Source organism: Nesoenas mayeri, assembly GCF_963082525.1.
Source record: "Nesoenas mayeri genome assembly, chromosome: 11".
Taxonomy (NCBI): domain Eukaryota; kingdom Metazoa; phylum Chordata; class Aves; order Columbiformes; family Columbidae; genus Nesoenas; species Nesoenas mayeri.
In genome coordinates this window covers 14,543,267-14,557,089 of record NC_137563.1, presented here as the reverse complement: position 1 = coordinate 14,557,089, position 13,823 = coordinate 14,543,267, and the positions used below count along the sequence as shown (strand labels likewise).

At 38.2% G+C, this 13,823-nt stretch overlaps 1 protein-coding gene across 2 annotated transcripts in view; it reads left to right on the top strand.

The window, feature by feature from the left end:
* The window catches only part of ADAM10 (ADAM metallopeptidase domain 10), a 44,750-nt gene that overhangs the window by 4,469 nt on the left and 26,458 nt on the right, over window positions 1-13,823 (top strand). For both annotated transcript variants that reach the window (XM_080350941.1, XM_080350942.1), the window contains exon 2: window positions 5,743-5,893. In XM_080350941.1, coding sequence (XP_080207067.1) covers window positions 5,743-5,893 — 151 coding nt within the window. The remainder of the gene's footprint in view (window positions 1-5,742; window positions 5,894-13,823) is intronic.

The following is a 13,823-nucleotide window of genomic DNA, read 5'->3' as shown; positions in this document are numbered from 1 at the left end:
TGCCCTTGTGCTGGCAGTTATGAAACTACAACCTGAATGTGAAATTCAAGTTGGGAGCTATATGGTAGGGTAACTGTCCTTCGGTGTACTGAAGCACAAAAGTGCTAAATCTGAGTGCTGTGTACACTCTCTAGTGTCCCATGTAAAGGGAACAATTTTTAAGATAAATAAACTCTACATTGGAAACAGCTTGAAGAAGTACAACTTGCTTTGATAATTAAATTATAATAATAATTCTCTTAAAGAGATTTATCATATGCTGGCATTTCAAATCTGCAAATCAGTAAAGACACTTGCAGTAAAAAGAGTTGTTTGGTAAGTTAGCCTGGCTGCCAAACACTTTCTGATAGTTTATCAAGTCATATTCTGTGATTTATTTTTTTTTCTTTGCCCCTAGCAAGCTTGACTTGTGTTGGAATTATTTGCTTTTGTCGCCTTTTAAAACAGTGTATGCTTCTTTTATCCTCTTATGGGAACTTAAATGTTGTCATCTTTTACAACGATATGCGTAAACTTAATAGATGTTTGTATTTACATTGCCAAACTTTCAGTGCTCTTTATTGCCAGTCATCTTTATGTGCATGAAGCTAGCTCCTATAGGATTTCCTCCATTATCTTCCCAGGTACTGAGGTTAGTCTGACATGCCCGTAGGTCTCCAGGCCCTCCTCCTTGAAGACAGAGTTGATGTTTGTCTTCCAGTTGTCAGGAACCTGCCTCTGTCACCATAACCTTTCAAAAAGGTGATAGCCTCCAAACAGCATCAGCCAGCTCCCTCGCACTCCTGGCTGCATCCCATCTGATCCTGTGGACTTCTCTATATGCAATTGGCTTAAGTGTTCCCGAGCTCATTTCCTCTGCTGCAGGTGCTGCCTCGGCAAACAGTTGTTATATATAGTTGCTCAAGGTGTGCCAGGAGGCTCACAGCTGAAATCTCATGGGTGATGCATTTTACCCTTTGTATAAGCTCTGTTAGAAGGTGAGAATGTATAACTCAGACTCCTGCCTGTCTGGTGGGATTTTGTCTGCTCAGAACAGCGACTGTAGATACTTTATTTACAGCTCTCCAGGGATGCTGAAGAGATATAAACCCTCATACACAAATATCTTTCACAGGGACTGTTGCCTTCAGGTATTTGCCTAAATGTTCTGTCTAATTCTGTTTTAAAATCCTTCCTTGTATTTGGTTCTAAGCCCATGAGAATAAAGCTTAATTCCTGGAGGGTTTTTGTCATAGGAAATGCCACGTGTAGTTTAGCAAGTCTTTAGAAGTCTATGCTGTCAGGTTCAAATGCCATCCCATTGTCACTCTGAGATGTCTGTATCCTAAAGGTTTCCTGTCCACTAGCGTAGCATTTAGGAAAAGTATAATGTTGGCTTATTCCACTAGGTTGCTTGGAAAGGTGTGATGCTGTCCTTGATATTTGATTGATGGCAACGTGATACATGAAATTTGTAGAGAAGTTCCCTTAAACTATATCTAGATGCTCATGGATCCATGTTCCTTACTGCAGGCTTCCTGGTCATATCCTCATTTCAAAATATATTTGTCTTGCAGTCTCTATTAAAAAAGCCACCACACTAATTTTCCAGCGACAACAAAATAACCACAGTAGTTTGCCACGGAGAACTGTGTTCATGCTATTGTAATGATTTATTGGGGTGCACTACTCTGCTTCTGTGGTAGACTTCTTCCTTTTTGATGCAGGATCTTCTAATTACAAAAACTGGAGCTGGCAGTTGGACCTGCTTCATGTACCTCAGTGAAGTCTTCTTTCCAGTTGAACAAATGTTCACCATGGAATCTTGTAAATTCTTATGTTACCAAGGTTGAGTTCCTTTTTAAGCTAGCTTTGTGAATAGGGTAATAACTTTTGATATGTAGCTGCTTTTATTAGAAGGCGATTGTGTATCAGTTGCAGATTTTGAATGCTATAGCCCTGTTGAAGTTCTACATGCTTCTGGAGGTGAAAGTTAATGTTAATTTTGAAGGCTTGATTTCAACCCTGTCTGAAGTCCCTTTTTAGAAAACCTAAGAAGTGGTACATCCTGTAGGTGTTATGCAGCTGTTGGGTTTAGGAAGGTGGGAGCAGCGAGAGTGTGTTAAGTGTTCACTATGAGAGTACTTAACGCATAAGGAGTTGTTTAAGTTTTGGAGAAAGAGGAGATAGCATTGTTTGCCAGTGTGATCACAGAAAGCATGCATGTTTTGGTTAAGGACAAAGTTTTTTGCTTAAAACCCTCTGCTTTTGTTTAGCAGAGAACAGTTATACAACTTTTTAGTGTCAATGGTCTTCTGCTGTCTTGTCACAGTTGCTGTGTTTGCAGTTGATGATGAAGAATCAACATTTGCAGAAGCCTACAGTACTGTGAGGAAATTTGAATGTGGTTTATCTGCAGTATGTAATTACTTGAATTTTAAAAAGATATGGCAGTGTCATCTTGTGCACATTGCTGCTAAATGCAAGTGATGCATTTGAAAGTATTAATTTACTTACTTAGTGATCTTTCATGTTGCTCATTGAGCTTATTGGTGATCAGACATTCAAATCCATTGAAAAGAAATGGGTACTGAGAAATTTGTGATCTTAATTTAAAGACGACCTTATGAAAATAAATACACGGAAAGGCAAATTTGTGGTTTTTGCTTACAAAGTTGTGTTCTGGGTACAATACCAAGATTTTTTTTCATGGACAAATGTGACACTGCTGAGGAAGAGCTTTGGGATACACTTGTCTTTCATTGGGCCTCTCTGGACCTTGTCAGTATAGATATCTGAAGAAAAATATTGCATGAAATCTCCAAAAATTCTCACATTTAGATTGATCTGAGGTTACACTGATGATGAGATATCCTGCTTTTTCTTACAGAATTAAGAATTCTAGAGAAAACTGGAGATTTGACTTTCTATTTGATCTCTCAAACACTGCATTCTGTTATTTCTTTTTGGGGAGAAAAAGATGATAGCCCAAGTCAGGTTCTTGAAAAGTCATGCATGAACTGAATGATTTCTTCCCTTCCTTAAGCAGGAGGTAGAGGAAGGAGCGCTTTGAAGCCAGGTGAGGAGCCAGGAACAACGGGGCAAACACTAGTGTACAATCAAGTAAGAATAACATGCAGTGAAAAAGTAACAAAGTGAAACAGAAAATGAAAGGGAAAAAAGTTCATACGTCCTTGAGGCAGAAACTGGTGCACAGTGTTATACCATCGATTGTGGCTGCCCAACCTTGAGTGGAGTAGTAAGTACTATGAAATGCTGTTACTATGACACGGAAACAAATGTTGTACTCTTCATGAGGACACGCCTGAAGGTTACTGATTCAGCCTGTAACTGGAAAACAAGCAACTTGCATGTTCTGTGTTCCAATATAATATTCTTAGTGTAGATAACATTGTCTATTGAAAGGTGTGGTATACAAACACAATTTGGTTTTATGTCAGGTCTGTCTCTTCTTAAATGAAGCGGTTGACAGTTGAATTTGTGTGTCCTTTTTGTGAAAGAGGTGTTACAGCTAGTAAAAATTACTATACATTTGCTGCACTGAGTTTATCTTTGTATCACCACATTGCATCTCAGTGAACTAAAGAGATAGGGCTGATTTATTTCAGTAAAAACATATAGTTCACTGAAACACCTAAAATTTTGGAATCTGCTTTATCAAAGGGCCATGTGGGTAAGAATTTGTATGGAAATTTTTAGTAAACATTGACCGTGCTGAAAGATTCCTTCTCCATATGTATTTGGCAATATCTTGCTGTCACAGGCTACTTAAAAGAAAATTAGACTTTTTGCATAATAAAACTGTAAGAGATGGTGTTTGCCTTTAAGTGATTGTTACAGAAGCTACTTTGTGTATCAAATAGGTGCTTCTGTGGAGTTACAAGAGAAAGGAATTGGATGTTTTTATGGGTAAACTGTGTAGAAGAATACTGCAAGACTTTGTTTCAAATAGGGTGAATGTTTGCATGCTAGGTGCTGATAAAAGTTATGTATGAAAACATACAATTACTCCTTGGAGTTTTGAAACGATACACTTAATATCTTTAATTCTTTACTGGCTTAAATGTTTGGTACATCATGAAACATGACATAATTTGGGTCATATATAACCTGGCTTTGAAACCAGAACCACTGAAGTGATCTCACTTTTGACTGTAGAGTCTAAACTAATTCCTTATGGTTGGATATTTTAAATAGAAACTGTTTTAAAACTTATTTTTCACTGTGTATGTAAAATACTGTGTGCACTGTCTCCACTGCAAAGATGTGGTGGTTTGCTCCACGAATTGTGTGTTTTGTTTTTTTTCTATTTATCCACATTATTTTCTACTGTTGGAGCTTCTGTCACTTTTGGTCTCTGATCACAGTTGCTGAATCACTTCCTCTTACTAATTCCTTCCATAACATTTGTGTTTACTTTTGGCAGGTAGATGAAGTATTTTTCATGCGTAGTGTTCTAGTGCTGGTGTTTAAGATAAAAATGTGGTAAGACTTGAAAAGATCATCAGTGTTGAATGTGCCGAGTCAGGGGATGGAGACTTTGGTGATCAGGCTATGAAAATATCCTTCTCATGAAATAAATGCGGTGCTGTCAATTTATTGTGCACGCATTTATATGATTGCTTGGGATGTGTTAACTAATAAGATGATGAATCCTGGCTAAAAACTCTGCACTTAATTGGGAGAAGTGACCAAAGTCAGAATTAACCAAATGTCTGTAGCGCATATAGTGGCTCCTCATCGGCATCGGAAGGAAAATAGTGCTATATTAATTTCTTTCAGTTCTTGCAGTTGCTGTCCTGTTGGCTGTTTGGTAGGCAAAAGTGCCTCTCAGCAGTGTGCCTGACAGGTGTCTGGGCAGCACAAGGCATTTGCTCTCCTGTTATTGACCTACTAATGCTGACCTTGGAGTGAAAAATACTGTCTTATAGTGAAATGTTTAATTTCTGGTGTAAATGCAGAGCTGATATGGTGGTCCTCTGTATGTGTATTATAGATCTGTGAAAAGCTCTGAAGTACTAGTGCCTCTGCTCAGTTCTGCGTGTCCCTTCTTCCGTTAGGCTGGGAGGACCAAAATCTTTCCCTTTTTTCTGTCAGACACTCTTCATGCGAGTCAGAAATATTATCTTAGGAGTGTCCAAAATAGACTGAACTGAATCTGTGTCTTTGGAGATACATGTTTAATAAAACTTTTCCATGGGATAGAACATTCCATGTGATGCAAAATGTTCTGTTGCTGGCTGGCATGATTTGCTCTTCATTTTTCTGGATATTTGGCATTCTGAGCAGACACTTTGTTGTCATGAGTGCAGAGTGAGGCTGGAAATACAGTCCTTCTAGGGAACCAGAAGAAAGATGTTCGGCTGTTGCACTTTTCATGTTTGGATCAGGAGCGCGTTTCTGAAACATCTCTCAGTCATTCCTGTCTACGATGTTATAGTTTGCATTGCCGAGTAGTTTTAGACTAAATTAACTGTACTCATTTTGATTGAAATTAAAATGGAAGATGCCTTCCAAGTCCACCTGAGACACTAACTGCTAGTGTGCAGTCAGGCTGTGGGACCAGAGTAGAATGAATCTGAAGCGTACAGGGGAGAAAAAGGAAAGCTAAATTGCATATAATGTGGAAGTTGGGGCCTTATCACCAACTGTTTTGCACCACAGATCTGCCATACCTGGTAGTGTGGTTGTAACCTTAGTAATTTCTCAGATATGATAAGCCTTACTTTTTTATCTTTTCAGGCCAGTATGGAAATCCTCTGAATAAGTACATTAGACATTATGAAGGATTGTCTTATGATGTGGATCTGTTACACCAAAAACACCAGCGTGCCAAAAGAGCAGTATCGCATGAAGATCAGTTCTTGCGCCTAGATTTTCATGCTCATGGAAGGTTAGTAATATTTTTAAAGGTATTCGTTTAAAATGTTTTATTCATTTATGTGTTTTAATTATATAGTGGAATGTAAATGGTGAAATACAGTCATCTGACTAATGTTGGCTAGAATACACTAAAATACAGTGCTTAGAGTTTCTATGAAGTGTTTGCTGTCCAGTATAAGTGTGAAATTGTTGCTTGTAATCACTCATTCAAACTTCTGGTGGTAACTATTCATGCACTTCAAAGCTTAAACAGTGGAATCGTATTGGGAACAGAATGGAAGTTGATTCTGAGTTTATAATGCCAGACTGCCTGAGGAGATTCAATTGAGGAAAAGTAAAATTTCAAATTGTATTTGAAATCACAAAGTAGGTCAAAAATGTGTTCTGCTTCTTGTGTAATGGAGCCATCTATTTTCTGTTCTGTTGTGGAATTTAGCAATTATTTGACATGGGGAAAGCATAATTGCTGTTACAAGGTTTGATGTGCCTTGCATTTGTCATGTGATTGTAAGATCCAGTACAAAAGTTAGATATTCAATGTGAGCAACTGGAGTATAATTTGTAGGTTTCATTTAGGAAGGTCTGTTTGCACTTCAGAATTTCCTGCATTCTGTATAACTGAGGAGAAGCAGTAAGAAAGCTAAAAAATTTGTGTCTGTATCTTTGTTTCTTTGACTCCCTCCTTTGCAGCACCACTGTCTTAATGTATTTGAGGAATATGTTGTGCCCTTGCTTTTATAATTATTTTAGTTACAATTTAAATAATTAGACCTTGATAAATAATTGCCAGCCATATATAGAAACATAGGAAGTTTGACAGAGCAAAGGTAAATCCAGGTCCTCTGAATCTGTTTGGAACATCGTTTTATGGGTAAGTGTTCTGCTTCTGTGTCAGCTTGTAATTTCTTCAGGGAGTGAAGTTGCTACTGGAGGTGTATAATGTAATGACTGAATTTTAGTGCATGCTTCCAAAAAGTTAGCATTGGTGTTGTATTTGTAACTGCTGTAAAACTGCAACCCAAATTCTGAGTCCTTAAAGTAACATTTTGTGGGTTTTTTAGTCCAGGGAATTTTATTATATAAAGAAGAGCCATATTGCTGCTGTCTCTGCTGTAGCTTCACAGGCAATCTCTAGTCTTTGCTATTAAATTGTTCTAATAAACCAGACTGCAGAGTATAGTGTTTCAAGGCTCCTCATATTGTAAGCCTCTCCATTTTAAAATTACATCTCCAGGAAGGATGCAAGACAGTGAAGATTAGGTTCAGTCTAATGCTGCTACTCGTAAGCTGCAGACTGATGGTTAATTTTGGTTTACCAAAGTGTGTACTACTGCAGACACGAACAGGCCCGTCTGCATTCCCAGCATCAGCTTTCTGCTAGCACTAGTAGTCTTAAAACTACTAGTAGGCTCTGGGAACTGATCCAGCTGGAAATTATTTCACAAAAAGCCCTGCTATGACTTCAAGGGGTGATGAACGGAGGAGGAGACAATTTTTTCTGCGAGCCATCTACATTGCAGTCTGTTTGAGCAGGTCATCTTGTCATTGGTAAAGATCCCATAATACTCAGATGTAAAACAGAGCCCCTAGCTTTCCCTGTACATTCTATCTGTGTTAATAAGGTGGCCTGAAAATCCTTATCATATAAAAATATTAACTGTACCTATGATAATGAGGTCTAAAAAATATTTCCTCTATTGCTTTATGGCTCTTAGTCACACCAGACCTTAGACAAACAGGTTTGTAAAGATTTTGATAGCAGCTGCTATTACTCATGGAGGAAAGTGTTGGTGTTTGTATGTGGAATTGATTCTAAGTCCCTATGCTCCGAGGCACAAATCCATCATTAACTGAGGAAGCTGAATGGAAACTTACCATAAGGTCAAACCAGTCCATAGTTCAGGATTTTGGTAGTTTTCCTGTGACACATCTAACACTTCCTGCCAAAGAGAGGGTAGCTGACAGCCTGTAAACTTAATCCACAAATTCCTGTCTATCAGTCGGAGTATGTTCTTACAAAATTTTTTTTTTTTTTTCTTTAAATGTGAACTAGGAAGGATCAAGTTAATTGTTTTGCTTCATACGGTCTATTTAGTAGTTTTGAAGACGTATAGCAGTTAGAAAAACTGTATAAATAGGATTGCCTTTTTATAGTTGTAGCTAATTTGTTGTGAATATATGTCATCACTGAGAATGACAACATTAAAACCTTTCTGTCAGATATTCTGATTACTTTGTGCTAAGGTAGGAAATAAAGCTTTTGCAAAATACTTAAACCATTTAGAGTTAGCCCATGGACTCTTAACGTGTTGGTTTTTTTAAATACAGGTGATGAAACTTAAAGGCATTCAGTCAATGTGAGGTTTGAGATTCTGAAAATTTAAACCTCATTTTTTTAAATGATGTTACACTGAATGGTTAGTTAGGACTTTGTCCAGGTGTAGTGGTGCATTGGCACACGGCTGTCCCACTTGCATCTCCTTAACAAAAATACTAAACTACTGCTACTTGTGAGTACTGAAGTTGTATCTTGTGGTCTGAGTTGACTTCTGCAGAAGTGTCTGTGTTCTGTAGGAAGCAGTGGAAGCGCTGTCTGATGTTTCCTGCCCTTCAGCGCTGGAAACGCCCAGTGCAGCTCGCTGGGCCACTGCGGTTCCTCGGCTGTAACTCTGGTACCAGCGTGGACTTTATCAACCTCATCTTTCCGTCTGGGCCAGAGGAAGCACCTGTTGGTCACGTGGCCAGTCGGGATGGGAAAGTGATTTGGGTGGTTCTTTTTTGATCAGTTTAATTTCTTGTTTAATTCCGTATATAAGCAAACTTGCTGCGAGAAGAAAGGGTGCAGAAATAAGCGGAAGTGGTGAGGGAAGGCGCCTTGTCAGTGGCAGTGCTGATGTATGCCACATTAGCATTCATCAAACTTACACAATCATAAAATACTCATAGCTGCCAGTCTTCCTCTGGACAGTGAACTTGTAAGTAGCAACTATTCAGTAGACTGTTTGGATTTAAGAACTATATTTCATAGCACTCTTTTGTTGAAAAAGCTAAAAAAACCCACTAATAGAAATATTATATATTGATATCAAGTTAAAGTGGCTCTTTAATCATGGGCTAGTAACAGTTTAATAGTGAAACATATACTGCAATAATGGAATTAAACCCAGAGCTACCTTTTTTTCCCCCCCACAAAACTAAGTCATTCTACAAATGGGTGTATAACATAATTGTTTAGAAATGCTGCTTTATTTAACCTTCATCTGAAAGTCAAATGCTACACAGTAGCATTTTCAAAACTTTTGTTGGGTAATCTAAAATACAGCTTGTTATGGAAGATGCAATGCCTGAATTGAACCAAACAAGCCACTATTCCATGCTAAAACACTAGCTTAATAGGTCAGTTAAAATTGCTGAAACTAATCTATGACTACCTAGTAATTCTTCTAAATCATAGAGAGTGTTGTTTAGATAAGTCGACATTATTGCTTCACTTGTGGTGCAAAATGTACTCATTTCTATAATGCTTCAAATTGGAAGGAACAGGAAGTTTTAAAACAATCCTGGTTATGTATCATAGCTCTTCCACCTGCCAGTTTTTATTGAGTGTTTGAGTTAATTTAAGGTGCCCTTTGAGTCCAGGGAAGGTTTGTGCAAAGTTAATGAATGCACAGTGTTAATATTATCCAACCAAGTTCTTGGCATAAAGTAGCTTTTGAATTTAGTGCACAGCTTCTGCTCTTTCCCCTCTTCTTCCTGCCAATTAAAAAAAACAACAAACCAAACCTCCCCCCCCCACACCCCCAATACAGAAAAACACAAACCCACACCAAACAAACAAAAATATATGGAATTATTCATAGAAGAGCAATGCCTATGGCACGAGCCTGGGCTATGGTGAAGGAATTTAATATGGCATAACATTGCTAAAACTGACATTGTATTTTATACTTTCTTTTAACTTAGTGGCAAAATGCGTATGTACACTTGTTTACTTACTGAACAGTCTTTCTCATGCAGAGGAGTTGGAAAGTTTTCTTCACTTTTTCACTATAGGCATTTCAGTATAGACATTTGCAATATATTAATTATAGACCATCTTAAACTGAGTTCCTCCTATTGACTGTAGATCGTCAGAAATATGCTGGATACTTAATTCATAGTGATTTTGAGTAGAGAACTTGAAAAGCTCCCGTGCCATCTGCTGTTCTCTGAACTGTACCTTTTTACCTCATGACAAAACTCTGAATTCCTGAGACGCTGATGCATTCAGAGGAATGTAGCGTTAAACTGTACTGTCAATCAACTTTTTACTTAATGCGTTCCTAATAATCTAGGCTTTCTAAATTTTTCTTACTTTGTCTTGTTAATCACCTATCCACACCCACTGTCACTCTTTCTCTCGGATCAGTCGATGAGTCTCGCTTGGGAAAGCTGCCCATGCAACTTGAGTGAACAGTTGAGTTTTCAAGTGGTACTTGAACACATGATAACACCTGCTTGTTACTAAATCAAAGATGCATTGAGAGCTTCTTTGAAATGTTTGGCAGTTTAGCTACAATTTTCCTTAGATTTTTGCCTAAAATTTTATTAAAAAAATACTGTAAGTTGTTAAGTTGAGACGTGTGTTGTAATATATGGACTATACGTGATCCTTATAGTAAGAAAAATGTTAATGGAAATGCTTGCACCATCGCTTCTTTTTAGGCCATACAAATAAAAAGACCTATCATGTGATTATGCTTAAGAATTTTAAAACATTCAGCTGTTAAATATTGTTAGATTATTCTATAAAACCCAAGATAGTTTAGAAGTGCGGGCTTCACTAATAAATGCTTCTCCATGTTTTAATTTGGGCTTACAAGTCATGGCTGCTAAATCCAGATGCTTTTAGCTGAGCATATTCAAATCTTAAAAGCTGTTTCACTATAGGGTTAAAATCCTGTAAACAGTAGATGATTATGCCAGTTTCTGCAACTGGAGTAACCTATTCTTTAGTCTCTACCACCTTATATGGTTCATCTGGACTCAAAAGTACTTATTTTTTTCTACTGTGTGCCAAAATATAGTGGGCTATTATATTTTTCAGGGCAGTCTGCATAAATGCTTGTATTAGTTTGCATTATGATAGTCAGAAACTGGGATATCTTCTAACCAAAGGTAAAAAACAAGTTTTTCTTCCACTCCATTAAAAATCAGTGATACTGGTCCTTGGTGACCATTAGACATTTTCCTTCTCGTTTTCTTGTTTACCAGAATGTTCTTGCCTACTGTTGTGCCTCACTAAAAGAGCATACCCCTGTGTATCTGAAAGAGCACACACCCAGCTCCGCTCTCTAGCTTTAGAACTACAGCAATAAGTGGCTTTTGGAGGGGAGGAAGTTTAGAAAAATCTTATTATGCAGTCCTTCTTGGGTTTGTATAGGGGAGGCAAGGCGGGAGTTGTTGTTCTTTCTTCATGGTTCTATAAAAAGGTAACAGTATGCCTGTGCCTAATGTGGCAAGTCCAGTGGGCGCCAAGATTTGGTTATTATTACTTCAAATAGCTTGGCAGGTGAAGTGCCAGGAGCCAGGCAGCTGCTGTCAGACAAGCTGCTGCGTGAGGCAGTTCTGCCTGCTCAGGTCAACGTGCCAAGAGTGGCGTTTGGATCAATAAGCAGTTGGAAGCATTTGCATCAGTCTCACTACTGCTGTTAGTAGGGTACGGCATGTGACTTCTTGTCTCCTGTAGTTAAGGAGCAAATTTTCTGCAATGTCTTTATAATTAAGAAAATGCTGTGTAAAGCTATGTGTTGCAGAGGGACCATATGATTCTGCTGCCAGGTAAAAATGCTTTAATTGTCACCCAATTTGGAATAATGGTCATTAATTGATTAGTTATTAAGTATTCTGTTACTTTCTACAGTGTTTTGCAATAAGCAGATGAACTTTTATAACAACGAGAATGTATATTGTGAAATTGTGTGGCTTTGGGTCTTAATCTGTGCTCACTATACCATTTGACAAGGCAAATTTGTGAAGCATTGTTTGCTGATTGGCTTTAATATTGATTTTCTGCGCAGCTGTCCGTCATACATTAGTTGAACTTTCTAGTACAGTCTTGAATGGCGGGGTGGACCACAAAATTTTGACCTTAATGAAGTATATTGTTTTGGTTTTTTTTATTCTCAGTTCTATAGTAATCTGTAATCTTTTTTTATTGTTTTCATCTAAAAATATTTTAGAGTCTGGATCTGTTGTTTAAATGTCTTGCAGTTTATAAGCTTAAATATGGTGAGCTGGAATACAGGTAGCTCTTGTGGTTAAAAAGGCACTTGGTGTTTCAGTGCTGTCCGTCCAGGAGACCCTGGCACTGCAGCGCTGGTTGGGTGAGGCTGCCCTGCTGGGCACAGGGTTTCCCAGCCACACAGCTAAACTTGACATTAATGCTTATACGACTTTGCTCCTTGGCCAACAAACTTTAGTAGGCATAGCCATGTTCTCAAAAAGTGATGTTCTGAAAGTGAAAAGCAGTAGACTTCAGTGAAAGCCGTGCTACATGCTTCAAGTGTGCTCACAAGATCAGCTAGCAGGTTTGTTTCTGTGTCTTTATTTGTTTCACTAGGAAAGCATCTTTCTAGTTTCTTAGTTTGAATTCATGTAGTAACTTTGCCTCGTGATTTTTTTCTAGTACATCTTTATCTGTTTATTTGATCTAAGTTTTTTTTTCAATTGTTAGAACACGGCGCTGCATATGAATATTCAACTTTATATAAATACAAATGAGAAGGTTATTTTGGAAAACTGGAAACCAAGTGACAGAATCTGCACTTAACTTCCCAAAGGAGTTTTACTGAAAGGAAAAAAAAAAAAACCAACCCTGGGTAGAGACTATTCTGCTTTTAAAATCTGCAAACCGTAGTGTTCAGGACAGAGATACTTGACTGACTCATGTAAATTAACCAACATGTAGCTACTTGCAATCCTACTTGGATGGTTTCTGTTACCTGGGCTAGCTTATGTGTTTGCAACTCTGGATATCAAGAATAATCAGTGGCAAATTGTTCAGGATGGAGGCTCCATCCTCAGTTGTGTTCCTTCTAGACTAACAAGCTTAGCAAGTCTGACTTGTGAAGGTGAGGAAAGAAATCTCTGAACAATCACGAGTGCTGCTCTAGAGGTGCCAGTAGAAAACCAGCATGAGCTGCAAGCGTTCTGGCTGGCTTGCTAGGTGTTGCAATGCTGTAGAGATTGGTTTTTAGACAAATACTTACTAGAGGATGATACCCTCTGTCTGCATCTAGGTGGGTAGTAGAAAGAGTGATAAACCTGGAGACCCCACCATGTGCTGTTTCAAAGACACATTTTCTGGGACTGTGGGAATTGTCAGTTATATGGCGATGGAGCATGTTACGTGGGTTTAATAGTAAGTGAAAACAGTGTGAAAAGTAAGAATGTCCATAAGTATGATGGTTCTGTACTTAGATTGTGAGTAATTTAAATCCACCATTACGTTGTTGAGCTGTCTTCTATTTAATGTAGTTCAAGATTGGAATGAGTCTGACAGTCTGTGGGAACCAAGTTTAGACTTTGGGATGCCTCATGTGGAAACAGTTAGAAGGGCTCAAATTATTCTCCCCTTCAAATTATAAATCCTCATCCATTTTTCAGGGAAGAAAGTCTTTGACTTCTGAAGTGGCAGAAGTAAGTATAAAAGACTTGCACCTCAAGCAGAGCATTATCTTGTAGATCCTGACTTGTGAGGATGCTCATGAAGGTACAGCTGCAAAGATTTGTCTGGTTCCTACTGAGAAGAAAAGAGTAAGAACTTGAAAGGACTCTCCTTATACTGGAGTCACCTTCCACACTGCTGCCATCCCAGCGCCTTCCATTTCCTTTTGCCAACCGCTGTTTCCAGCTGTGGAGTAACTCTTCCATCTCCTTTTTGCCTTTTTACTTTTTTT